This window comes from Colletotrichum siamense (genome assembly GCF_013390195.1).
Source record: "Colletotrichum siamense strain Cg363 chromosome Unknown KSG_Cg363_contig06, whole genome shotgun sequence".
Taxonomy (NCBI): domain Eukaryota; kingdom Fungi; phylum Ascomycota; class Sordariomycetes; order Glomerellales; family Glomerellaceae; genus Colletotrichum; species Colletotrichum siamense.
The window spans coordinates 4418584-4445899 of record NW_023501019.1 but is presented as its reverse complement, the minus strand read 5'-3'; the positions used below and the strand labels follow the sequence as shown (position 1 = coordinate 4445899).

General features: G+C 50.3%; 8 protein-coding genes across 8 annotated transcripts; 4 read left to right on the top strand and 4 right to left on the bottom strand.

Annotated features, from left to right (window-relative positions):
* Positions 1 to 19: 19 nt before the first annotated feature.
* On the bottom strand, positions 20 to 805 carry hpcG (2-oxo-hept-4-ene-1,7-dioate hydratase; the record flags this gene model as incomplete). The annotated part of the gene is made up of 1 exon (XM_036642039.1): positions 20 to 805. The coding sequence occupies one exon, from the start codon at positions 803 to 805 to the stop codon at positions 20 to 22; it is 786 nt and encodes a 261-aa protein (XP_036493430.1).
* Positions 806 to 1956: 1151 nt separating this feature from the next.
* On the top strand, positions 1957 to 3860 carry AGP2-7 (General amino acid permease AGP2; the record flags this gene model as incomplete). The annotated part of the gene is made up of 4 exons (XM_036642038.1): positions 1957 to 2459; positions 2515 to 2677; positions 2748 to 3310; positions 3395 to 3860. 4 exons carry the CDS (start codon positions 1957 to 1959, stop codon positions 3858 to 3860), a joined length of 1695 nt encoding a protein of 564 aa, XP_036492780.1.
* Positions 3861 to 5918: 2058 nt separating this feature from the next.
* Positions 5919 to 7067, top strand: CGCS363_v010188 (Uncharacterized protein; the record flags this gene model as incomplete). Its single annotated transcript, XM_036642037.1, has 1 exon — positions 5919 to 7067. The coding sequence occupies one exon, from the start codon at positions 5919 to 5921 to the stop codon at positions 7065 to 7067; it is 1149 nt and encodes a 382-aa protein (XP_036492779.1).
* Positions 7068 to 7261: 194 nt separating this feature from the next.
* davD-4 (Glutarate-semialdehyde dehydrogenase DavD) lies at positions 7262 to 8805 on the bottom strand (the record flags this gene model as incomplete). The annotated part of the gene is made up of 2 exons (XM_036642036.1): positions 7262 to 7373; positions 7433 to 8805. 2 exons carry the CDS (start codon positions 8803 to 8805, stop codon positions 7262 to 7264), a joined length of 1485 nt encoding a protein of 494 aa, XP_036492773.1.
* Positions 8806 to 9593: 788 nt separating this feature from the next.
* On the top strand, positions 9594 to 10732 carry CGCS363_v010186 (uncharacterized protein; the record flags this gene model as incomplete). The annotated part of the gene is made up of 3 exons (XM_036642035.1): positions 9594 to 9937; positions 9987 to 10302; positions 10355 to 10732. The coding sequence occupies 3 exons, from the start codon at positions 9594 to 9596 to the stop codon at positions 10730 to 10732; spliced, it is 1038 nt and encodes a 345-aa protein (XP_036492772.1).
* Positions 10733 to 19298: 8566 nt separating this feature from the next.
* On the top strand, positions 19299 to 21356 carry FCK2-3 (Cytochrome P450 monooxygenase FCK2; the record flags this gene model as incomplete). The annotated part of the gene is made up of 7 exons (XM_036642034.1): positions 19299 to 19725; positions 19792 to 19986; positions 20058 to 20389; positions 20451 to 20578; positions 20636 to 20940; positions 21000 to 21101; positions 21154 to 21356. The coding sequence occupies 7 exons, from the start codon at positions 19299 to 19301 to the stop codon at positions 21354 to 21356; spliced, it is 1692 nt and encodes a 563-aa protein (XP_036492775.1).
* A 351-nt stretch (positions 21357 to 21707) lies between these two features.
* CGCS363_v010184 (uncharacterized protein) lies at positions 21708 to 22853 on the bottom strand (the record flags this gene model as incomplete). The annotated part of the gene is made up of 1 exon (XM_036642033.1): positions 21708 to 22853. The coding sequence occupies one exon, from the start codon at positions 22851 to 22853 to the stop codon at positions 21708 to 21710; it is 1146 nt and encodes a 381-aa protein (XP_036492774.1).
* A 639-nt stretch (positions 22854 to 23492) lies between these two features.
* Positions 23493 to 25412, bottom strand: CGCS363_v010183 (uncharacterized protein; the record flags this gene model as incomplete). The annotated part of the gene is made up of 2 exons (XM_036642032.1): positions 23493 to 24560; positions 24618 to 25412. The coding sequence occupies 2 exons, from the start codon at positions 25410 to 25412 to the stop codon at positions 23493 to 23495; spliced, it is 1863 nt and encodes a 620-aa protein (XP_036493575.1).
* Positions 25413 to 27316: the final 1904 nt, after the last annotated feature.

Genomic DNA, 27316 nt, shown 5'->3' with positions numbered 1-27316 from the left:
CTGCTAGAGCAAATCCAGTTCAAACTACGTCAAAGTCAATAGTACCCCAGCCTTCGAAGGTGCAAGACCAATGACCCGCCTCCTCCATCGGAACTGCTTGTAGACAACTACCAGGCAAGATGACTTGGCCTGGGCTGAACTCAACATCATACTTAGAAAGCTTGTTGACTAGCCAAGCAACAGCTGAGATGGGGTTACCAAGTACGTTCCGGGTGTTTCCAGTCATAACCTGTCGATCATTGAAACGAAGAATCCCTCGAGTGTTGCTCAAGGTGAGGTCGGTAAGCCGCCGGGGGGTGCCACCGAGAATCACAGCTCCAGTGGAGCCATTGTCTGCTAGAGTATCCGCCAAGCCGATGGCCCAGTTCTTTACCCTCGAGTCAATGATTTCAATGGCGGGTATGGCGTAGTCTATGGCGTTGATGACATCGGCCACGGTAACATTCGGCCCCTTCAGACGACTCTTCAGCACAAAGGCTGGCTCGAGCTCCACAAATGGCTTGATGTAATCCTTCCGCGGTAATGTAGTGCCTTCGTAGATAAATGTACTCGCAAGAAGAAAACCGTAGTCTGGCTGGTCGAGTCCGAAAGCATCTTGCATGACTTTCGCAATGTTTCCTAGCTTGTACCCCACAAGACGGTCGCCGTACTTGCTGATCGCATTCTTGACGGTCACTCTTTGGACTTCAAAGGCGCTGTCAGGATCGAGGCTTCCCCAGGTCTTGGCAGGCGGGTCGATGGGCTCTCGGCTTATACGAGCAGCTCTAAGAGCTTCTGAAATTTGTTGAAGTTCGGATTCTTGCATTATTGTATTGGTGAAAAAGTAAAGCTTCTTGGAAAAGGCCGCGATCAAAAGTCAAGGGCGTAGGATAGTGACACGATATTTGATGAGAGAGGCGCTTTAATGCTTTCTATTATCTCATGGTATTGAAAGTAACAATGCCCTCAAGCTATATAAGTCTTATAAACACTTGAACGTGCACAAAATTCAAGGATTCTTCTGCTTTCCCAATACCTTTTCTGATAAGCCGACTGAAGACCGATGGTTGATGCCCGGAACGACAGGAGCACCTCGGGATCTACCATCGGCGAGGTTCGTACCTTAACTGGAACGCAACATGGCAACCCGAAATTTCAAAATAACTGACGAATGAAGTCAATCCCGTTGTCATAGTCTTATCTTTTGGTCCGAGCCTCCTGTTGAAATTGGACCCCACTGTCGTCGGGCGCCTGGTTCTATCAGACCCGAGCTCCCGCTCCCGATCCCTGCAAGAACGCATCCGAGACTCACTACGGAGGATGAACCGACTCGCTTCGGCTTCATCCAACGTAAGGCATTGCACTTTAAAGCCATACCCGCCATATACTGAGTTCGTTGGTGCTTTTGCCAACTTTTACTACCAAGAAATGTGTCATAGTGTCGCCCGTCTTGGCGCCTCTACCCCAGATGATCGCCTCTAGCTGTCCGGTGTCTCGGCTTTGTGCAGACGTAATGTCAAGCAGCTGATTGGTCCCGAGCCCGACAGGGCCCTCATTCTCTAGCTTGACATCCTCGTAATGGATCAAGAAACCAGGGCAGAAGCTTACTGGATGAACCATGTGATCGACTGCTCAAGCTGTCAGCTGAACCTATCCCATCTCGGGTTAGAGGTCGGGGGCCTGAATGCCATCCGACCCTTACGAACCGATGAAGGCGACTGGGATTATTGCGAAGTCCCTGGATAGGCTAGTCCTGCTGTTTTCAGTGCGTATACGCGACGCTGACGTTGCAATGATAATTGACGGTGGTTTGGCCTCTACATGTATTTTGGGAAGTCTTAAACATTGACCTGTCCGCGAAACTTTCCAATCATCGTCGCACTTTCAACCCACTACTACATATCTTACTTGCCCATTGGTATCAGTTTACAGCCACCTGGACCTCATTAGTGCCAGACAACTTCGGAAGCACACACCATGAGCGGAGCCCTGGCCGACTCTGAGTCGAAGCTGTCCGCAAAGATGACTGAGCTGAAGAAGGAGAGCGGTGCGAGTGAAGTGGGAAGCGGCGAGATTATCCACAATCCCGAACATCTGCAACGCCATCTCACTCCACGCCAAGTCCAATTCGTGGCAATCGGAGGCTCGATCGGAACAGCCCTTTTCGTTAGCATCGGGTATGGTCTGATGCGTGGAGCAGGCAGCCTGTTGGTAGCATTTGCTTTGCAAGCCTGCGTAATTGCTCAAGTCAACAACTCGTTGGCGGAGATGACTGTCTTCATGCCAATCAGTGCATCTTTTATCCACCACGCCAGGACCTGGGTTGACGATGCCTGGGGCTTTATGGTCGGCTGGAATTTCTTTCTCTTTGAGGCGCTGCTCATCCCGTTTGAGATTACGGCTTTGGATATGGTGTTGACCTTTTGGCGAGACGATATCCCCTCCGCTGCAGTCATCACGACATGCATCGTCCTCTACGCGTAGGGTTCCAGTTTTCATGGTCGACTTCGGTGATGCTGACTACGAGGCCTTCAGAGCATGCAACGTGCTCGTTGTCAAGTACTTTGGCGAAACAGAATTCTGGCTGGCTGGGGGCAAGCTCCTGCTTATTTCCATCCTCTTCTTTTTCACCTTCATCACGATGGTGGGAGGCAACCCGCAACATGACGCCTATGGTTTCCGTAATTGGTCCAAGCCGGTATAGCTCCATTTTATCTGTTTCTGTGTATCACTTCCAATGCCCTGATAAGTACTGATCAAATTGCAAGTCTCCCTTCGTTGAGTATATCGACACAGGCAATCTCGGTCGATTCCATGGGTTCCTTGCCGCATTATGGCAAGCAGCCTTCACTATCGTCGGTCCCGAGTATTTGGCCACTGTTGCCGGTGAAGCCCAAAATCCTCGGAAGACCATGAAGTCTGCCTTCAAATCCGTTTACTGGCGCTTTGGCATCTTCTTCATAGGCGGCGCATTGTGTGTTGGCATCGTCCTGCCGGCTAATGACCCTACTTTGCTCCGGGTGCTTAGCAACGGCGAGACGGGCACCGGCGCCGCGTCGCCGTTTGTCATTGCCATGAAGAACATGAACATTGGGATTCTCCCGCATATCGTTAACGCTCTGCTTCTAACAAGCATCTACTCCGCCGGAAACGCTTACGTCTACTGCTCATCTCGCAGTCTCTACGGCTTGGCCATCAATGGACATGCGCCGAAGTTCTTGACCAAGTGCACCAAGCAAGGTGTTCCTGTATATTGCCTTTTAGTTTCGGTCGCTTTCGCCTGTCTTTCTTACTTGAAACTAGGAAGCGGTTCCGTTACTGTTTTGACCTGGTAAGCATGCACGTTGACTAATTCCACTGTTCGGGGTCTAGGCCATGATTGGGGTGAATTCAATGCTAATCGGCACTCCAATAGGCTGACGAACCTAATTACTGGTGGAACCTTGGTAACATACATCGTCATCTGCGTCAACTACCTCTTCTTCTATCGAGCCCTTCAAGCCCAGAACTTCAACAGATCGGATCTCCCGTATGTCGGGTACTTACAACCATATGGCACATGGATTGCCTTGATGTGGCTTATTGCTGTCGAGCTTTTCTATGGTTACGCCATATTTCTCAAAGGCCGATGGGACATTGGATCATTTTTCAGCAGCTACACTATGGCCATTCTTGCATTTCTGCTCTTTGGTGGATGGAAGATCTTCAACCGCACACGGTTCATCCGGCCTGAGCATGCTGATCTAGTCGGAATTCGACCTGCAGTTGATGAGCACGAAGCGTCCACAATTGACAAAGAGGAAGTGGGCTTGCGCAGGCGCATGACACAGTTGCTCAATGCTCGCTTTAGATTTCACCGAGATTCGCGACGCTCGGTCTAGCTCATCGGCACGCAGGCTTGCGCTTAGGCGTGCACTTGCGAAGTCGCTCAATGATGGGCTATCGATTTAGCGCTTTATTTTAGTAGAATCGGCCCGTCAATATCATGCAACTATGCGGTCTATGTGTGTTCTTATGCAAAACTCTAGTATGGTCTCAACGGTTCAGCGGTAGCCTGTCCGAACGCCCACTGCTAGCAGCTCCGTTGATAGCTTCTGCGAGCGACATAACGACGAAAATCAAAGTTCTAACGGGTCAAGAATCCCAACGCAAAGTTCTCGAATTATGAATCAAGGTGTGACTGGCCCCGTTTGGGAACATGGAAAGTGATTGTAGGTTCATCCGGTCGAGCCGGCGTTGTGGGGCCTGTCCAGCTGGCGTATCCCCGCGCCGGAGGCTGACAATATCCGGGTGTTCGGAGAAAACCCCCGCTGTCCTGCGCTTACTTTGTCGCCAGGGCTCGTGGTCCCTGAAAGTGAATGCATGCTCTGTGACGAACTCTCAAGGATATGTCATGGCGCCGGCAGTTATTTGCGGGGTGTAGCTCTTGGATGCTGCCATCATGACAAGGTTTCTAGCTATCTTCCGCATCCCCTCTTTCAACTTTGAAGTATTTCGTAGTAATCTCCATGGTGTCTCACTAAGGAGCGACGGAGGGTCGGGGATGACAGCACCGACACACGCAAGGAAGAAGACGACAGCTGTTGGGTCCCGGCGGCATCCCACAGTTCAACTCCTGCCAAGATTTCCGGGACTCCCGACGGCACCGAGAACATTATTCCCGAGCGACTTCATCAATCTATCTCAACAAAAAAACGCGATCAAACACTCGTATTCCAACTGCAAACGCTGCCGCAGCAATTGCGGACCTGGGATCTCGTTTCACGAACGATCGAAGTGGAGTTGTCCATGGATTGCTAAACTGCACTAGGGAAGGATCTTCACTGAACCGATCCCCTGCAGAAGCTCTCGCCGCAAGGTGGCATTGACGCGGCTGCAGAGGCTGTTTGCGTCTGACTGCCACTTGTCCGGGACTGGCCTGATGGCCGTTTGAGCTGGCGATGGTGTCAGCAGTGGCTTGTTCATCGTCCAACCTTAATTCAGCTAATGTGACATGACGCGAGCCTCGGAAGCTCCAGGAAAGCTACGACAACGGCAATTGACCTTTTTGACCTTGTCTGAACTTCAGCAAGCAATGTCCGCGGCCGCATTCGTTCCCTCTCTTGGACCCCGGGAGCCCTCTCGGAAACCGCAACTCTCGCACCCGAGGTTGGCATTAGGTTTCTGCAAGGCGAACGTCACCAACAGCTGTTCGCCTGAGGCTCATCACAGAGCTGCCCACCTGTGACATGTGCAAGCGCCCAACATGTCAGACGTCGGTTTCCGTGGTGAACATCGGATACCACTCATACCAGTCGCCAACCTTTCGACGCGCTTCTCTCTCAGCCACCTGTGCGGGGAAGGGTTCAGCTGCGGCAAAGGAGGGTCGATCCGCCGTCTTTGGTTAGCTCCAGAGCTCAATAGTGGCGCTGTTTGGCGCATTCGGATCCAGGGGTCTGTGGCGGAATCCTCCTCTCTGAGCTCCTCTCCGCGACCCCCAAGGACCCCCAACGCCCCCTTCTTTTGCCCTCTGGCACGTCAGAAAACAAGCTACGTGGCAGGGGCCCGAGAGTGCCCAGACTTTAACGCGTTTGTTTCCCTGCCTTTACCTACCAAAGAGCCGTGCCGACATCCGGGGCTGTGTCTGCGGGGTGGGCCGTGAACCCTGACGCGGTCATCCCGATTGGACCGAGACGAGGGTAACGCGCGGACGTTCTGAGTCGAGACTTTCATCAGCCTCTCTCCACAATGGCGGCGGTGTAAAAATATCTCGACGATTGGGTAATCTGTAGCATCACAAGCTTCGGATCGACCCATTCTTGGAGGCTCAACACTAGCTTAGAACTTATTTAAGGGATACAGCTTCCCCGCATATCATTATGCTTTCTTAGCACTCAGATCTTCGGACTTTGACACCAATAAACAAACACAGTCTTTTCATTCCTCACAAGTAAAACATCATGAGCTACTACGGCAACCACAACCAGGGCGGCGGTTACGGCCACCAGGGCGGAGGCTACGGCGGTCCCGGCGGCCCTCAGGGCGGCTACGGAGGTCACAACCAAGGTCCCGGCGGTGAGGCCAACTCTTACTATAATGAACAACAAGGCCAGCAACATCAGCAACAAGGGTTCGGATATGGCCAGGGCCCCAACCACCAGCAGAACAACTTCTCTTCCCCTCCTCCTTACCAGAACCAGGGAGGCTACAACGACCACAACCGCAACGACGGACCTGGAGGATACGGCGGCCCAGGCGGCCAGGAAGGCGAGGATGGTGAGCGTGGTCTCACCGGTGCTCTCGCCGGAGGTGCTGCCGGTGCTTTCGGTGGCCACAAGGTCGGCGGCAACTTCGGCCACAGCAAGACCAGCACCTTCATCGGTGCAGTAGCCGGTGCCTTTGCCGGTCACAAGCTCCAGGACGGTGTGTCTGACTGGAAGCACGAGCGTGACGACAAGAAGGAGGAGGAGAAGCGCAGAGAGGAGGAGGAGAAGCGTAGACACGAGGAGGAGGAGAGACGTAGGAGAGAGGACCACCACCGCCCCGAGGAGCACCACCACCACCACGAGCGCCGTGGCTCTGGTGACCGCCCCCGTGGCGGCAACTTCGCCGGCGGCTTCACCGGCTCTTCCCGCGACATCCGCATCGATGCTCACGGTGACTACAACCTCCGTGCGTCCTGCAAGCGCCGTGACGGCGGATGGCAAGAGAGCTGCATCAGCCTGAACCGCTACCTGGAGAACGACCAAGGTAGCTTCCGCTGGACTTCCGGTGGCGGTGGCGGCGGTGGTGAGCAGAACTACACCGTCCAGCAAGGAGACACTCTTCGCAACATTGGCGATCGCTTCGGCGCCAGCTGGGAGGAGATTGCGAGACACAACAACATTGCCAACCCTGACCAGATCTGGCCTGGCCAGAACCTTCGCATTCCGGGACGCGGTGGCGGTGGCGGCGGCGGCAACTTCGGTGCCTCGGCCCGGGATGTCCGCCTCGTCGACGGCGGACAGCGCCTGGAGGCGGAGCTGTCCCGTCACGGACAGTGGGTTCGCGCCTCCATCAACCTGGATGAGAAGATTGGAAACAATGACGGCACCCTGCATTACGTCTAAGGGTGGTCGAATTATCACGGCCGAAAACAAAAAAGCGATGTTGAACCGGTTTGATTTTTAGCGACACCGGAATAGTAGATGATAAGGATTGAACTATTGGATAGTCTCAATGCAAATGACTTTTGATCATTACTATGCGCCCATGATACTTCAGGCACCTGACTGAATTCACCGATGTCTACTTTTGAATGATGTTACAAGTTTGGTGAAATACCACCCGTCACGATCATTTTTATCGTCAAATAATCCTCCACCCCGTACTTGCTGCCTTCACGCCCCATGCCGGAATGCTTTACGCCTCCGAATCTGGGAAATCATCAGTTCTCACTCTGCGTATGCTCATCCGGCCGGTGTGGGTCACTTACGGAGCGGAAGCATCGGAGATGACTCCGGTATTGATGGCAACCATGCCGAATTCTAGCTGTTCCGACACGCGATGCGATCGTCCCAGATCATTTGTGATAAGGTATGATGCCAATCCTACCTCGGATTTGTTGGCCCTCTCGATAACCTCTCTCTCAGTCTTGAACTTGGTCAACGCCGCCACGGGACCGAATGTCTCCTCTTGGGTGACCTTCATGGAGTCATCGACGTCTCCCAGGATCGTTAACTCATGGAAGTTCTTACCCACAGAAGGAAGTCGCTTGCCTCCAATGAGTACGTTTGCATTTTTGTTGACGGCATCCTTGATGTGCTCCTCAACCTTAGACACGCCGTTCGTGAGGGGTCCGTGAGTGACCGATGCATCCGTGCCGTGGCCGACCTTGAACTTGCTGACTTCTTCAACTAGTCTTTGAGCAAACCTATCATAGATGCCTTCCTGGACGAATATCCGGTTGGCGCAAACGCAGGTCTGACCAGTGACCTTGAACTTTGAGACAAGAACGCTAGAGATAGCAACCTCTAGGTCTGCATCGTCGAAAACGATGAAAGGTGCATTGCCACCCAGCTCCAAACTCAGCTTCTTCAGAGTATCGCTCGATTGCTTCATCAATAGCTTGCCGACTCGAGTCGACCCGGTAAAAGAAATCTTCTTCACGGTATCTGACTGGCACAGAGCGAGGCCGAGCTGAGGTGTGTTCTCCAAAGCCGTCACGACGTTGAGAACACCAGGAGGAACACCAGCGCGCTCAGCCAAGACGGCGAGTGCGTTGGAAGAAAACGGCGTGAGACCATCTGACTTCATTACAACCGTGCATCCGGCTGCAAGAGCGGCGGCGACCTTTCGGGCACCCATGGCGAGAGGGAAGTTCCAGGGGACAATCAACCCACATACACCGACAGGCTCCTTAATAACACGGGTCCTGTAGTTCGGGTTGCTGTGAGGAATGATATCCCCGTAGATACGAGAAGCTTCTTCGCTGAACCACTCGAAGAAGCTGGCTGCGAATAGAGACTCGCCCTCAGCATCACCCTTTGCCTTGCCGTTTTCGGCGGTGTTGATCTTGCCGAGATCCTCCTTGTTCTCAACCAGAAGCTCGAAGATGCGCTTGATAATGCGACCACGTTGTCGGCCTGACGTTGCCCTCCAGGCCGGAAAGGCCTTGGCAGCGGCCTCAATAGCCTTGTTTAGGTCGTCGGTGTTAGACTCGGGGCAACTCCCGATAAGCTCTTCTGTTGCCGGATTGGCGACTTGGAAGGTCTTGTTTGTTGTTGATGAGACCCATTGTCCGTTGATGTAGGACTTCTCGACAAAGAGGCTGGGGTCCTTCAGAGACGACGCCAGGGAGGGTGACATTGTGTAGGAAATGAGATGAGATGAGACGGAACAATAGGGCTATGAGGATTTGACGCCTTGTGTAGAAGGAATAATGAGTCTGCTTCGGTATCTCACTGGCAATACTTGTTGAGGCTTGTTTTATGCCTGTCTATCTAGAAGAGATGTGCATCGTCATATTTACAAGATGGTGTCCGACCCCTGCTGCGCTACCCGAAAGTGGTAAACCAAATGAGATCCGATTACTCCGCACACCTGAGCGGGGTTCGGGGTCGGGAGGGGCATGCAGGTCTCGGCTTTGGTGGGGGTGAGCGCGACCAGGATCGGAACCCTCTCGGCTCGGGATCCGATTGTGCTGCATAACACGAAGCCGAAGCCAAGCAGGCGGCCAACTTTCCGCATGGAGCTCCTTATCGAAAAAAATCACAAGGCTGGAGTGAAGGGCATGTGAACCACAAGCTCCAGGCCGATGACTATCTCATGACTATCTTTTGAGTTGATGCCCAACATGAATCATACTTACGAAACCATCTCGGGTCGGGGAGCAAAAGGCCGGCCAAGGAACCAATCATGGCAATCTCCGGACCTCATTCTTTCTAGGTTTGGGCGTTTTGCAAGAGAGCAACACGGCTTGGACTCCGTGTTGCCGTCCTGGTGGCCTATCTATATCATCTATAACAATGAAGCTGTCGTGGAAGTGATCTGGATGAGTAGACAAGAACTCGAGAAGACAGAAACTCAGAACCAACCTTACCACTCAAGATTACTCTCAATTATCACGCTCTACGTTGAGAATCATATTTTCAGTCATGGCCGAAGTCGTCCCTGCCACTCCATCTCCCTTGGCCAAATTGAGCTTCAAGCCAATCATAAAGGATGAGCTGAGGCCAACATCTTCTGAGAGACCCACCGTCACTTTCAACCCAGACCAGCACCTTGCCTTCGTCGAAGATCCTAAGAAGCTTACTCTCAAGGATGTTTCTCTTCCGGAGGACATCGGCATTTCCCCTGTTGCTTGTTCAGAGCCATTCCCTCTGTTTACTGAGGAGGCCATCCAAACGATGAGGCAGGAGATCTTTACGACAGAGGTGTGGGAGAACTGCTTGCACAGCACTTCCTTTGCCCCTTGTCAATTGCGAGGTCATTGTCCAAAGTACGTACCCCCACTTTCACGCCATGTTTTTGACTAACTCATCCAATAGGTATGCACCTTTCATGGACCAAGCCTGGAATAATCCGAAGACTCTTGAAGTTATCTCTCAGGTTGCAGGTGTGGACCTAATCCCAAACATCCAGTACGAAGTCGGCAACATCAACATCTCGATTCAGAAAGCTGCCAGTGATGAAGATAAAGCTGCTGCGAAGAACGGGGACAACACTTCGGTCACCAAATGGCACTACGATGCCTTCCCTTTCGTGTGCGTTGTGATGATGAGCGATGCTACCAACATGCTTGGAGGCGAAACCGCTCTCAAAACCGGTACTGGGGAGGTGCTGAAAGTCAGAGGACCTCAGATGGTAAGCAAAACATCACTATGTCCAAGTGTTTTCTCCGCTGACGCTTCTCAAGGGCTACGCTGTTATTCTTCAGGGGAGATATGTCGAACATCAAGCCCTGGCAGCTATTGGCGGGGCCGAGCGCATCACGATGATTACTTCTTTCCGACCTCGTGACCCTTGCGTGAAGGACGATTCGGTCCTCACCTCAATCAGACCGATCTCGGAGCTGTCCGAGCTCTACTACCAATGGGCCAAGTACAGAGCCGAGGTCGTGAGGGCGCGTCTAGATGCCATGTTGAACACACTGGAGGAGGATCATGATGCCGGAAAGCAAACGGACGTTCGAGGCATTAAGCAATTCTTGCTGCAGAACGAGGAGTACTTCGCAATTACCAACAAAGAAATTGTGGAGATGAGGGAACCGCATCGAGCATGGGAAGGATATTAGCACAAATATTAATGGTTGATCGAGTTTCTGGGTACATAGTCAGGGTAGTTGAGAAATAACATGAGGGCTCGGGAATGAATACGACCATTTGATGGGAGATTTCAAGACCTCTGCCTCAGATGACACTCTTCATGAAACACCTTACACACTGTCATGTAGAAGAAAAGGAACCACATGTCACTCCGAGAGCAACATAATTCGACCATTGTATTGCGGGCTTCTTGGCCTTGAATCGGCGTCAGGTTCTTCGAATCAGCTCCATTATCTGGTAGGTCCCACAACATAGGGCTGGTTCTTTTCCTCGACTTCCATTGGAGCTTGTGAACCTGAAATTGTAGTGGAAGCGCTGAATGTAGCTTGGATGAATCGTTTCAACTTGTCTTCAGGAAACCTAAGATTCCCTTCCCGGTCATCCCTTCCTGAAAATACCGTGACAGCCGCAGAGTTTGGAATCTTACGATACGTTCACACGTCATGTTCGTTCCCGTTCTTCAAATCCGTTTCGAACATCGCCGATATTATTCATTGGCGTTCAAAAGTTCTTCTCGACTGCTTTCTACCTAGCTTGAGGCTGTTCTCACACATTCCCTAACAAGTCCACCCGTGAATCAGGCTCTTCCCTTGCGAGATTGAGAGGTACATATCCCACGACGGCATTTTCATATATTGGACAATTGATGATCGATAATGCTTGAACTCAACTGTGGTTATGAACTTGCATCTATACTGGAACGCGTGATTCATTTCTAGTTGTGCAATGGGGCCGAAGAAGTTTGAATTCGTAGCAAAGCAAAGTGCAATCGCACATTAAGGCTTCATGTCTTACCTAGGGATGGACGCAAAGACGATGCACAGTGTTGGCTTCTGATGTCATCTTTGAGTGAGTGAAACGTTACTAGAAAAGAATATAAAGATGTTCCCAGAAGAGTTGGATCACGACCAAGGTCTAATGGCAAGATTGAGAAAGAACGACAAATTCCGCCTACATTACACTCAGGGGGTGAAGATGCGGTGGATTTCCAAGCATCATTCAATGGTTGTGTGGTAATCTTCTACAGCCTAATGGATTAATGTGTTGCCAATGCGCAGGTATCGATATTGAAAAATAGAGATCGGGATGTCTAGCGTCGGTCTCAATGATAGGAAAGTAAAGGTAATAATCAACGTAGATCTATGGAGATTTTGTGAATACGTTTACAAATGACATTCAAATCGGAACTTGTATTTAAACCCATAAGTAGTTGGCTTTCCGCAGCCGATCAAAATCGGGGAAAGGACCAAGTTCGCTGCAAGAAGAGGCGATACCATTCTCATCCCGTGGGCTTATTAGTGACTCACGGCCTACTGTCCGATTTCTTTCTGCCATTCTCGTCTCTTTAGGAGAACTCCCTCATCTTCGCTGCATTTCATCTTCCAGAACTCCTTCAGCCTATCCATCCATATCGTCATATCTACAAGCGCCGCATCAAGCTCTTGTTGGGACAGCTCCGAAATTGCGACGGCTGCCGCCAGGTAGTCTCCAAATCGTGGATTCAGAGGACCCTGCTCACGCAGAGGGCACGGCATGAACTGTGTCTCGCGCCAGTGATCACATACCAGCTCCCACTGTTTCTTGAAGCCACTGCATTTCTGCCGCATCTGACACAGATGATCTTCCCAGAGTATACAGGGCTTTCCACCAGGCATTGGAAGTTTGAACGTGTCAACCAAAAGATCAGCTACCTCAGCCAATTCCCAGTTGAAAATGACGTACTGTTGTACGTCGACGTTTCGCCAAATCCTCTGCGGGGTTTGGAGACCGTCCTTTTTGACGCGGTGCAGCATGCTCCAAAGGCTTGCACCATAGCCTCTGTCCCAGTCACCCGGACACGTCTGAAGGAATATCTCTGCCATCTTGGGGACGTCCTTGGCGATCAAGGCCTTGGTCATCTCCTCTTTCAGTTTGGCACCGCGAGAAACCCCTCCTGTAGGTCCAGGGCGCGCTGTGACGGTCCAATTGGTGTTACTTGAGTGAGATACCAGATCTCGCTTCATGACTTTAGTGCCGCAGACGTCGACGATCGACCGGGTGTATGCGTTGAACGTTGTAATTTGGTTCTGATTCGGATTGTCAGGTTGCATTGAAACGCCATTCGTGAACGTTAACGATTTAATGACCGTGTTTGCGAAAACCAAGCCCCATACGCACTCCCTATAGATGTGAGAGTCAAGGCCAACTTTCTGCTGGTGGTCCTCGTTAACTGCCGCCATCTTGGTTGTGGAAAGAATGCCGTTTGAAGAAGGAGATATAATGGTCTCGGAAGTTTCAGGCAGGCACGAAAAGATCTTCTACAAATTAGAGCTTTACCGAAGCAAGAAACAAAAAATACTCGAACCGTCACTTTAGAAAGCAGCGGTGTGCTATGAGGAAAGGCAATTAGCTGGCTCTGGAGATTCGCAATTTCTTTCCGATACAAATGTGGCTGGTCATAGAGGTTCTTCTGCGAAGCCTTAACCATCCAGGTGGCTCGTTTCCATGACTCCTCGCCGTTATGTAAGTCAAAAAGGTACCTATGCCAGCAGGTGGTAATCGGCTGTACATTAAAGAATGACCAAAAACTTGTTTTCGTACGAGGGAAAAGGGACAGAAGGTTCCCAAATGAACACTCGTAGAGGTCACTAAGGACTCTCGTATGGAGCGTTCAGGATCTAGAGCCTAAAGGTGGAGACCGTAGAAAGGAAGCTGGCGAGATTGCGGGACCGCAAGAGCTGCGTCTAGTGATAATTTCCTACGAGTTGTCTGTACTACATACAACAAGGATTGGCGCAAAGCGTAGATCATGTAAGATACATAGCTCCCGTTGATCATTTTATGTACGTTTCGTTTCCATAAACGCAGATGAAATTCCACTTAACCATTACCCAGACCTATATGGCCCACACTTCCCAAAACCGCATATCTTAGCCATTAGGTCCCCCTAAGCGCAGGGTCCCCAATGGTTTCTGTCCGAAAGGTCTCATAGAATGGCGGCCATGAATGAAGAAACACCTCTTTTTCCCAGATTGAAGAATTGAGACCAAAAATCATACCGGCTTTTGGACGCATGCAAATCCTTCAGCCAGGCATGATCTTCCCAAGAACAGTTGATTCAATTGAGGCGGCTGGAACGCCTTCGTAACGCTTACAGCCTAGAGGCTTTCGAGGCCCTTGTAGAAGGCGTCGTTGCGAGGGATTTCTCGTCCTTGAAGTCCTAGGTGCGCTGAGATCTGAGCGTCGTCGACTGGGAAATTTCGAATACTGGAGAAAGCTTCTTACTATTCTCAAGCAGGTATATGACGAGGCAATGCCCAAACACTCACCCCGTTTTGGCATGACTGCCGAAATGGGGTGGTATGGTGGACGTTTTGGTTATCTTGGCACTTACCTTGGCGAGGTTGGTAATTGGGGTGGTTCAGCGTATTAAGTGGATTACAACTTTCAAAGTAAGGTATTGATTTACGTGGGAAACTGGGATGCGGCTGTAATGATCCAAGGAGGAATCATATACTAGGCGCCCTCAAACACTTGAAAGCCATGTATTTCATGGTAACTCGTCCTTCGACTGCAAATTTTTAATTGACTCGTTAACTTGATTGTTGTGCCGCCAAGCCCAAGTCTGTGTACTTGTTGAGAAAATGCAACGAAGTCATCACTAAATAAGAGTGCCTTTGCAGAAGATGCCGTTTTTTTTGGTTTTATTGCCTCCTCAAATAAGTCTCCAAACCCCCTTTTTGTCGGTGAGCAGATATGTTCGAGGGATAGAGAACCATAGCCCGAGATGCGATTCAATTTATTGTCTGACAATGACGTCATAGCTTCTCAAGTCACGCGCGTAAGTCTTTAGCATTTTCAGATCTCTGTTGTTCTTTTCCCTGCTCGGAATGTGGGAGAGCAGCCCGACAGTAGCCAATATTCGGCCATCGGCGAAGTGGAGCAAATGCGGTCTTGTGAACCAACATCTCGGTCGGCGCCGCCGTTAAAGCCACACTGTCGAACGGGGGTCCCCTGAGCTCTCGGAATTCGATCACTGAAGACTGCGCCTGAGCCACGATTGCGCCTCATCTTCTCCGAGATTTAGACACTTGCATGGCCCCATTAGTCCAGAACAATCCAGTTAGCTCGGGCCCTGAACAAATGACGAAGACGCGAGCAACCAGACGAATTCACGTGTCCGCCATCTTTACCAGAATCCCAATGGCAACCTGTCAGAAATCCTGCACTGTCCGTAAAGATGTCATCAACGAACAGACGTGGGCCAAGCTCAACTGTCCCAGCGCGAACACTGACTGCGGCACCAAAATGCCGGCCCCCAAGACCAACGGCTCCAATTGGCCGGCACGCCGCGGGGCTGGGCTGACTCGCATCTCCTTAGGACCCGAGACATGGACCTTTTGGCTGCCCCCACAGCTATAAGCCTAAAAAAGGATTAGCATGCCAGCCAAGCTACACCACTAGTCAATATACTTATCTTTTATAGTAAAATCAGTACTTTTTAAGTACCTCTACTTCCACTAAAACCAGCTAGTATTTACCTACTTTTTTAATAGCTATAAGTTAACCTCATTCCTTAACCTTAGTCCTCTACCTACTTCGCCTATAATACCACCACTATACTCCTACTTATAATATGTTAAATTGACTACTATAATAATGCGAATAATAGTATCTATTGAGGTGATTATTAATCCTATTAAATTATTTAATAATTATAATACTAACTATAACGTTGCTAATAATTTTAAGGACCTTAACGACTGCGTTAGATGCTATGTTCCTATTAGTATTAGTATTATTGTAGAGCCTTAGTAGCAGCTAGCTGACTACAGCTTAGCTAATAATATTAATGTTAGTAACCCTAACTTACTGTAAGGTTGTATGTAGCTGCTACTGCTGCAAAATAAGTAAAATCTGCCTCTAGACCCTTAACTAAATATTCTATATGACGACAGCTTAGTTTAGCGTAACCTAAGTGATCCTAACCCTCTGCCTAGTATCTAGCGCGACGAGGCCCCTCCTTTATACGCTAAGGGCACCTTATACTAAAAACTCCTCTCTACCCTCTTTAAGTATAAGATCTACCTACTACTAGGCCTCATGCTGCTATAGATATAGTAATGATATGTGCCTCCCTAGCTAGTTAAGTAGTAAGCAGATTAGACTAACTAGAAGTTAGAGATGCGTTGCTGCGCTTATGCTAACCCTATTGAGGCTGCTAAAAACCCTGCTTAGTTACTATAAGAGCCTTAGCGTATAACTATAGCAGAGATTTATATCTTTTTAGGCATATTTATCTATATAACTGTCTACTATAAGCATTACCTTCCTAACTACTAGGTTAAGTACTAACTATACTCCTTACACCTTATTAATTAATAGCTCTCTTAAGAGAGATTTAAGTAGCTATACTGCAACTTTTTGACTTATAACCCTACTACTAAGAACCTCTGCGATGTACGCCTCATAATATATAATAAAGTAGCTAGCTAGAGCGACTAGCTATAATATATATTAACTGAGATATAGATCCCTAGTAGCTATGTTATTGTTAATGAGAGTATAGTGTAATACTAAAGCAGGTATTTTGATATTTAATATATGAAGGGTAAGCTTATACTTATTAGCTTTAAAGTATAGGTAATTAGGGAAGCAGGGTACTTTTTTTGCTAGTCCTGGCATATAAATTAAGGTCCCTCTATACTGCTACTTATATACTTACTAATTAAGCTTAAGCAGTTAGCTCTTATGAGGGCTATTGTTGCTCACTTGGTCCTTGCCTTACTACAGCTGCTAGGGTATTAGTAATAATACTACCTATTTATTAATAACTTATTTACTTTAGTTAACTTATTATGCTACCTCTACTGCTGCAATATTATTGCTATAGGTATATATTATAACGCCTAGTTTAGTAGTATTTATGCTACTCTAAGTAAGCTTAAAGAGCGTAATAGTTGCTCTAAGAAGGTGCTGTGGGGTACTATCTTCTATAAGCTAACTAATGATAGTATAGTCTACTAGCTGTTTTTTAAGGATAGCTTATTAATACTAATAGCTACTATTAGCTTTAATAGATATGAATATGCCTTCCTAAAGCTCTGTAAGAGGCCTAGGAGTAGTGCAACTTATACTAATATATTAAGAGTACTATTTAAAGCTTATAATATTACTATAGGTGAGGTTACTATCTACTATATAAAGATATTACCCTTCCCTCAGTTTTGCTATATATATAACTAGTTTATAAATACTATTAATATTAGCAACTAATATAGAGCTAACAGCTATTATAGCAGATATATACACTACAGCAGCTACTAAGCACTAAATTTTGACTTTAATCTACCTATTAGTATTACTAACACCTTCCTAGCCTTCTGTAAGGCTTAGTATAATACCTATAATCATAGTAATACTAGTAATTAGTTTTACTAGATATAAGCTAAGTTTTAGTAAGCCCTCTTTAAGGAAATTATCACTATATATAGTAAAGATGCTATTATAGGTTGAAGGTCTTAGACTATAAAAAAAGACGATTTAAGCTAGCTAAATCATATTATTTTATTATTAATAGTAAAGAGGCAGTATATTTAGTGCTCTATAGCATATAAACGCAAAGTTCTTAGCGAGAGGGCTCTAAATATATCATTTAGTAACCATTAAATAAGCTATAAGTGCTAGAAGTGCAGCGTAGTATTACATAAGCGTTACTAGGATACTTAGTATGCCTGTGAGGGGGTTAAGCAGGGTTAGGCTAGGATAGGAATGATCTACAGCTTAATATAACACTTCAATTAGATGCTTCTACAGCTATCTCACACGCCATAAGTGTCTTTTTCAGATGTACTGCGGAGTCTGAGGGCCTCTGCTGACTGGCTACCCCTGGCGGGAGCCAAAAGGTCCATGTCTCGGGTCCCAAGGAGATGGTCTCGCCTCGAAGGTGTGGCGTCACTCCCCGCGAAGCGAGAAACCTTGCCGACCTCGGTGTGGCTCGGCATTGACCGATGAACCTGCTTTTCCGTTGTGGCTCGACTGTTTTCTACACCCAAGCCATAACGCGTGATTTGGGATGAACCTTGAGTGCGCATTGCGCCTAGCTCGGGGCTCAGAGTGACGTTATCGGTTTAGTACGCTGTAACGAGATCGCGTGCGGAGCCCCTAATTGCGCGGCCCCTCATGACATGAGCCAAGTTGGCCCTTTGATCCCAGTGCCGAGCCGGGTGTGGGCATCCTAGCGCTCGGCCGACGAGCCGGAATGACGCACGAAGGGTCTTGATCACAGCCTCAATGCGGGACTCTGTTGAAGAAACATTTGTATAAAGTTGTCTTGTTTCCCCTTTCCACTTCTGGTTTGCTCATCATTACCAACCAAACATCTTCAAGCAATTGAAACAAATAAAGATCTCAATTACAACCTACACAATACTATACAACCACACCACCAAATCAAATAATCAACACAACTCCAATCAACGCAACTCCAACCAACACTCCAAACCAATACAGCAAAGCAAAGCATACAGTCAATTCCTTGACTAAACAAAACAATTACAACCTATTTTACCAAGCTAAACCAACACAACTCAAAATGTGCTTCGGTCTTTCACGCAGACACCACGGTTACAGCGGTGGCGACTACGGCCCCCGTCCGGTAATGGTTCAGCCCCACCACCACCATCACGGCGGCATGATGGGTGGACCCCGCCCTGGATGCGGCCCCCGTCCGGGCTTCGGCGGCGGCTTTGGTCCTCGCATGGGTGGTGGCTTCGGAGGAAGACACCATCACGGACACCACGGTCACCATGGCGGCGGCTTTGGCGGTCCCGGTGGTGGTTTCGGTGGCCCAGGCAGATGGTAAACCAGTAGAAGCTTACACATGACGGGATGGGATTATGTTTACATGGCGCAACATTATACGGGAGGGATGAGATTTAGATAGCACTTCAATGATACCAACACACTTTTTTTTCGGTAAACACAAAGCTTCTTTACACATGGGTTCGGATTGTGATGATCTCCCAACTCTCAATGATTCAGCGGAACTCGCCGTTCAAAAATGTCCGGCCGTCGCAGAGGCGCATCTTGACCGTTATTCCCGGAATTTGAAGCACTCGTGGCTAGCACTCGCACTCGCTTAAGCCAACAACTTGCAAATTCTACTATTTTCGGGAATATGTCTCCGAAACAGATTACTTATCACGTCCACTAGGGAATACTCCCGACGCGGGGAACCGCTGGGGTAAGGTGAAACTCTGAGCATCCCGCCGGTTGGGCAGGTACCCCAGCCTACGGATGTAACACTTGGGCCAAGCTGACATTAAAAGTGACCACAAGCGGACCGTCGGCCTGATATTAAGTGGAAGAGGAAGCATGTGGTAGGAAACCTTGATGCAGCAAATTGCTTCCGCGCCGCGGCGCCGGTGGGGTGCGAGACTACATTTATGGGCATGGTCCTCAGCACTGAGAAGGATGCAAGGGTACTGTATCTTTCCCACGTTAATGTGTTCTATCAAGTTGAATGTGATCATTCATCAATAGCTTCTCGTCAAGATGCAAGATATTGTGCTCGCGCAGGTCGCCAAGTTCGGCGGCGCCGCAAATTTCTCCTGCTGCGTGGCCGCAATCACCGGTCTTCTGTCACACTGGCTTTACTTCATCCACGGTCCCAAGAGCATGGACGCCCCAAGCATCGTGGCATTCCATGCTGTTGCGCTATCTATGCTACTTGCGAGAACGGTTCTATCTTACGGCTTCTACAACGGACTGATAGTCTACGCGGCCATATCAGGATCGTACTTCGCCGCCCTCTACACAAGCATCGGGGTCTACCGCGTATTCTTCCATCCCCTCCGCAAGTTCCCGGGCCCGTTCCCCGCTAGGATCACCAAGTTCTACTCGATGTGGGCCAACCGAGATTGGAAATTACATGATCGAATCCTGAAGCTTCATGAGAAACTCGGAGATGTCGTTCGGCTCGGTAAGACTTCAAGTCTTCTTATGCCCCTTTGCTGAAAGAACAGACAGAACCTAACTCTGGATTCAGGTCCTAATGAAATATCGGTGTCGGATATAGACACCTACATCAAGTTCCACGGCCCGCAGTCAAAGGTAACCAAGAGATGGACTGGGTTTTACGGCGCTCTTGCTTCGAAACACGAGCTGAACCTTGACGCCATTTGGGAAAACGAGGCGCATCGGGATCGACGAAGGGTCTGGGACACTGCACTAGGGACAAAAGGTATGTACTTTCACAATCTCTGCTTGAAGCATGATATGAGGAGCTTTCCCTAATGCCGCGGTAATCTGTAGCTCTGGAACGGTACGAGGAAGAGACAAGAGCAGTTTTGCGCGCTTGGCTAGGCCGCATCGAAGAGGTCGAAGGCAAACCCATTGACACCGCCCTCTACGCCAAGCTGATCCCTTTCGACAACATGGGCCGCGTCGGCTTTGGTCACAATTTCGGCACGGTACAAGATGGCCGCGACGACCGAATGCTTGAGCTCATCGAGACATCCTTCAAATTAGCTGCTCGGATGGGTGGAATTTCGTGGCCGCTGATGCTGCTCTCGAGCATTCCCCGTTTTGGAATGGTGAAGGAGTTTGAAGGCCTCGGGGCGCGGTTGGTGGATGAGAGAATGGCCGTGAGACCAAATCCAAAGACCTCTCAAATGTGGGCGAAAGCTGACTGTGCATTGTTTTCAGACCGATTCGGAACAGTCGCACGACATGATGAAGTACTTTCTTGACGACTACAAGTCAGAGAAGCCAAAGTCTTTTCGCAACATCAATGTCTTGTACTCCGACTCATTGGCCATCCTCATCGGGGCGACGTACGCAAGAATCTACCCCAACATCATCCAAAGAAGATTTCACTGACAGTTCTCCAGAGACACAATCTCTTGCGCATTGGGATATTCCTTCTACTTCCTCGCCAAAGATCCGAAGATCCGCCAGCGTCTCTACGACGAAATCGCCCCAGCGCACAGCAAAACCGTGCCCGGAGAGTTTGCTGTCGCCGATCTAGCGAAGATTGAGTACCTCGACGCCTTCATCAACGAGACACTGCGCATGCACCCCCCGGCGGCCACCAACGGACCTCGAGTCGTGCCTCCTGAGGGTGTTACCTTGGCAGACGGAACGTACATCACCGGTGGTGTGACAGTCTTTACCCCGTTACATGTGTACCAACGAAGTAGTTTACCCCGCGTCTCTATATTCGCAAGATGAGAGAAGCTGACACGCTACGAATAGGTTCCAAGTACTGGAAACAACCAAACGAGTTCATCCCCGAGCGCTGGACTACTCGCCCGGATTTGATCATCGACCGACGAGCGTTCGTTCCCTTCCACTACGGTAAGTCACACGTGATTACTATTTTCAAAATGAAGCTCACGCTTTACACCAGGCCGCTTTGATTGTGTGGGTAAACGGCTCGCGATGAACGTCATCCGAATGACCGTGGCCTACACGCTCTGGAATTATGATTTTGAAGTCGCCCCGGGTGAGAATGCAGAGAGACTTCACAGAGAGTCAAAGTTCCAGCTGATTGTGAAGCCGGGAAGTTTGAATTGCGTCTTCAAGAAGCGCCCTGAAGCTGGCTCGTCATAAGCAAAACGTAAGATGGGGTGTGTCGAATATTTGAAACAGATTCCATAGCTCTCAAATTTGAATATGATTTGTTCCAAGAATGAACCAAACCCGACGTTTTACGGTTTGCCGAATCTCTCGCGGCTTCGCTTAGTGTAGGACTTAGCTACCTAAGCGGATAGCGAAGATGACGATAAGGACGACGACGACGACGACGACGACGACGACGATGACGCCGACGCGAACGACGAGAATGACGACAGACACGCCAAGGATGGAGGCAGGAGCAAGAGTGATGATGGTCGGAATTAATAAACAGGGGGCTAAGGTGCCTGGTGCCTTATATTATACGCAGTTGATTTGATCTTTTATCTAAGACGGCCGTGGCATCTGCCACCTTGTCGCGACCCACGCCAGGTCATTGTCATGCGCCTCCGCTGGCATGTATCCCCACCGCTTCTTCTCAGTGAGCCACGTGCGGCTAGGCATCATAGCCTCGAGCATGTAGTAGTTGTCGCGGTGGAAAGGCAGCTCAGTAGTGACGGGCCCCTGTCTATCGAGGAATAGATCGGACTGAGACTCGATGTCGGCCTGCGTCATCTGAAAGTGACGTCTCTTATTGCCCTTATTTTGACTGTGACGCCTGATGGCTACAACGGTGTTCTTGAGGTGGCTCTCCAGTATACAGGCATGCAGCAGGGGAGAAGTAACTGCCCTGGAGACGAGGTTCATGGTCTGATCGACGAGAAGACGATTCCACTCGGGCAAGGGCTTGCCCCGATCCATCATGGGAATTGGCTCCCCCTTTTCCAGGTTCTGCTGCCAGTTGGAGAAATCGACAGCGTTGCAGAGAGCATTCCATCTGATGACGCAGGTGAGGCAGGTGCAGGCGCGATAGGGATCAGCGGGAGGAATATGCTGATAACGGCGATGGATATTAAGCGCAGCCACTCTGTCTGGATGTTGAAGACGGCTGTGGGTCTCGGGGTCTACCTCGCTTAGAGGAATCGGAAGACGAAAGCATTTCTCCAGGATGGGGTATCGAGCGGCGATGATTTCGCGAGCGAGAATGGCCTCGTCGTGCTTCACGTACTCGTAGAGATGGCGACACGTACGGGAAACCCTGAAAAGGTCGCTGGGCAGAAGGTAGACGAGAATGTTGTTGAGGACCTCATTGGGAAGGTCGAAAATGTGTGTTGGCTGTGACGACTTCTTGGCGGTCTTCTTCAGCATCTTACGCTGACGTCGCTCGGTGCGTTTGGAGCGTATCTTGAGATTCCCAGAGGCGGCGACGCGATCACTATCTGTGACGGCCTCTGTTGCCTCACCCCGCAAAAAAGTCTGGTTTTCTTGTGAGGCGTCGGTAGTGGTGGCGATGGAAGCCGTGTCGGTTGCCGTCTCAGTCGCCTCAATCACTTCGTCGGATAGTTGAGAGGTCTTGAGATCATCCAAGACGACGAGAGTCTCCATCTGAAGAGGGAGACTCTCATCTTCAGTCGTTTCCGTAGTAGTGCCCATTTTTGAAAGTGATATGAACAGAGTCAAAGACCGACCAGAACGATAAAAAAGTTGAGGTGTAGTCGAACACTCAAGGTTGCAGCTCGCTAATCGCCACAGGCCGCCAAGGAAGGAGCGATCGCTGAATGTGTCACGCCGAACCCCGCCAATGGGCGGTCTTGGGGGCTGCACGGACCATCGCAGAGAACATCGCGATTATATAAGCGGCAGAATCACGAATGCGGCGCAGGGGCTGGTCTGACCGCCTGCCTCCCATGATCAACCGCCCCTTGCCGAGCTTCAACTTTATCTTCACTTCACGATGTTTGATGCCAGGTATCATTACCCCAATCTCTCAGAAATGGTGCACTCGATGTATTAGCTTTCGAAACTTGTTGGTCCGAAATATCTATCAAAGCCCACCTGAGAACTCTCCAAGCTGTCTGGACCAATTGGGCCAAACCAGATGCCGTGAGCACGATGTCCGTCATACCAGTTGCTTGTTTTCTGAAGTGAAAGCAACTCAAAGCAACAGTACAAAGCCGTAAACTGGGTATCAATGCAAACGCCAACAATCAACTTTATAAGAAGCAATCCCGTATCCTACCAAACTCCATCTACCACCAAAACATCTGTCCGCTGTAGCCGAAAAGACGGCACTCAGTTGTACGCGCTAGGCTGCGGCGCGCAGGGGTCGTGGCCGTACTGAACCTCCCAGTACGGGGAATGAATACCGCCAACATCGTACTCGCGCTGCAGAGCCAAGTACGCCAACTCCGCCTGGTTGCCGAAGCTGCCAAAGCGGTACTCCACGTCGCCCATGTCCTCGTTCATGACGATGGTGATGACCTCGTCAACCTCAAAGGTAATCTTCTGCTTGAAGTACGCAGTGAGAGCGTCCTTGTTGACCACGTCGGGGCGGCCCTTGATGCGGAGCACGCGAGAGTTGTTGCGGCGGTTGTCTTGCGCGGTCTTGATGCGGTTGAGCTCGACCTTGGTGACGTACCCACGGACCTTGAAGCGGCGCGCAGGGTTGCAGCTCATGGCGTAGAACTTCTGCGCGGCACCGAGCTCGAAGAAAACCACCTTGGCAGCCGCGGTGTGGTGGTTCTTCGCGGGCTCGGGGCCGCTGATGACCACGCTCCAAATGCGGCCCATGTTGCGGATCTCGGCGAGGATCTCACGGTGAGTGACGTCGGGCGGAAGGAAGGTGATCCAAAGTGCGCAGTTCTCGCTATCGGGGATGTCGGCGGAACGGTTGCGTTCGATGGTCGGGTCACCGGCGTAGTTGGGCGAGATGCCGTACATGGCCTTGAGCGCGGCCCTATCCTTGTCGTTTCCCTTGGCCTGGCCCTGCTTGGCACGCATAGCAGCCCAAGTAGGACGGAAACCCTGCGGCTGTCGACCTTCGGTTGGCTGGGAAGAGGTAGTGTTGCTGGGAGGGCCATACTGACGGGGGCGTTGCGCGTATCCAGAGCACTGCGAGTTGCCCGTGGCCGCCTGATATCTAGCTTGTGAACGTGCCAGGCGAGTCTCCCATGAGCCTGCAATGCGACGGTTGGGCATGGGCATTGCTTCCTCGTCTGAGGAGTGGAAAGATGGACGTCTGCGGTGTCTGACAGTGACAAGGCCCAATGGATGCGGGAGCCCACTAAAGTTTTGCCAGGGAACTCCCCTAGGCCCTGAAGGAAGCGCCGACAAAGGGTCTCTGATAGGCGGAATCGCATTCTTGCGCGGTCAAGTTAGCATCAACATTTCAGAACGTTCTGGTACGAGGGGACTCACGAGGTACCGAAGCGGATTGCTCACGACGGTGGTGGGAGCCGAAGCATTGGCGCGGACCGAGCTCGAATTGCCCATTATAACGGGCTCGCGACCAGAGTCGGACTCGGAGTCGTAGTCTGAATCCGAATCGGAAGAATCAAAGGTGACTTCCTCAGCTGACTTCACAGCACCAGTCTGAGATCTAGGGCCCGAGGTAGGACCCGAGCCGATGGACAATCGACTCAAGCCAAAGCTTGGGTTGACCTCCATGATAGCGTCGCGGTCGGAAGACGCATTGATGGGATTCGAAGTCGACCCTGCTGGACGGGGGGGACGAGTTGGGTATTGAGGGCCCGAGGTCGGAGTCAAGTTGCCGGATGATGAGGGAGTGAGGATTACCCCATTCTCGATGAATCTGGAGGTGGATGTTCCAGAGGTTCCAAAGAGGGAATTCGAACTGGGGGCAGATGTGGACGATCTAGAGTTGCCGTTGTAGGTCAAGGGAGGGACCGGATCCAAACGGACCCAAGGAGAAGAGTTGTCGCCGATGGAGGGAGGTGTGGGTACTGGCCATGGCGCGGGAAAATCCGACTGGTTGCGGAGAGACTGTACACGGGAGCCATGATGTAAGGCAGGAGTTGGAGAATCGTCCTGGTTGAGGGCTGCGAGGCTCGACGGGGTGTAAGGGCGGAAAAGGCCATTGGTTCGCTCAAGCCGGTTGGCAGTCGGAGGACGCTCTGCCAGGGCGCTGGGGCTGTCGTCTTGGTTGATGATGCGCTGGCTGTTGAAGTTGTCTCGGGTGTTGTTAGGCGCCATCTTGAAATCGTCGACGGGTGGTCTTGAGGTAGGGCTGCGAAGTGGCTGCGCGATTCAATGAGTCAGTTTCACACCCCTCACAGACTCAGTCAGTAGAAACTCACTTGTTGTGGAATGTTGGACGCGGAGGTAGTAGCGATGATCTGCTGCGTTGAACTGGGACAAGAACGATCGCGTGCAGAAGTGAACGAAAATAGCTTTCTGTGATGATGTCTGTTACCCTTTGTTTTGTTGGACGGAAGGGTTGTGCTGTGGTTGAAAGCTTTTGGATTGAGTGAGATTGTGAAAGAAGATGGAAGATGAAAGTGGGTGGAGGTGAGGGTGGATGAGGAAGATGGAAGTTGTGGTTGGGAGGAGAGATGAGACGATCTTTTATCCCCAGCTGTCGGGGGAGAAGAGCCGTGGTGTGTAGGTGGCCTGAATGGTCTGGGAGGTGGGAGAAGGCAGTCGCGATTTGAGATGGGCGTGGCCTGGACCTGGTGGAGGTGAGGTGAAGGTTCCGACGCGTCGTCGAGAACAGTCTTGGGTGCCAAAATAGCAACGAGACGCGACTAGAAGCACCTCGGACGCGATGAAGAACCGAAAAAGGTGAGGTGAAGGGCGACAAGGAGACGACAGGCAGCGGTATAATGAGATGATGGCCTGAAGGAGGTCCTTACCAGTCTTTGTTTCGTCTCCTATGAAAGGTTGGCGAGTAGGTTGTGAGGGGGCCTGGGGCACTTCGAGGGGAGAAGACGCAAAGCAGGCACCGGTGGAGAAAGGGAGCGCAAGATCGCGGTGAGGTTAAAGTTGTTGAGGTAAGGTAGGTAGGCTGGAGTGAAGTGAACTGAAGTAGGCAGGCTGGAGTGAAGTGAACTGAAGTAGGCAGGCTGAAGTGAAATAAAGTGGGTAGGCTGAAGTGAAGTGAAGTAGGTAGGCTGAAGTGAAGCGAGGTAAAGTGAAGTGAGGGGATAAGTGAGGTAAGGTGGGAGGAAAGATAATGAAAGTACGTACCAGGAAGGCAGGCTCGCATGATAGAGAGGCTCTAGGTGAAGGTTTGACCCAATCGATGAGGTTCGCTGAACCTGGAAGGTAGCAGTTGAAGTGCTTGAGTTTAGGCGATATTGCTGCTCATGAACTGCTACCATAACGGACCACTCGCCGCAAGGATCTGTCCAACGCATGGTGACTACATACGTACGCGAAAATACTATTCAACCTTCGTGTGTGTCGGCCAGGCCACGAAATCGAAGGATGCGTTGCCTAAGTGAAGTTAGGCTAAGTACGCTTTTCTCATAGATGGCCAAGGGGAGACGTTACATAGTATACCGTAAAGAGAATCGAGGTACTTGGTATCATCGCAGAGCTTCCGCATTTGTAGGTAGACACAACGCAAGAAGCAGGAAGTAAACTTGGTGCAGCGTATTCTTGCGAATAGCAGGGCCCGGTAAAGAGAAACTCAAAGAGCTCGCTTCCTTCACTCCAATGCCTGTACAATGGTGATTCCATGAGAGCGGGGTTCTGAAGCCTATGACTACCCTTGGCATCGAAATTCGTAGCAGAATCACCTGGGCGATACCGAGATTAGTCTGTTCTCAAGTAAGATGCTCTCTGGAGGACTTGTGGTGAGTTGTTTGAACCAGCAGGCTCTATTGAGTGGAATCGCATTGAAACCTCCAGCCAAATGTAGCAGCGGAGAGAGAATTTCACGAAGGTTCAAGAGCTCTGTCGAGTGGAAACATACTGATTATCGACGCCGCGGCACAGGCCATCGGCATGATGGGACGAAGCTGCTAGATGGTTTAGGAAATGGTGTCGATGTGCGTTTCATAAATCAGGAAGGTAGCAGACTTTCGATGATGCTCCCGCGGTGATTCTCCAAGATCGACTTGCATCCAAACAAAATAGGAGTTCGAGAGTCGCTT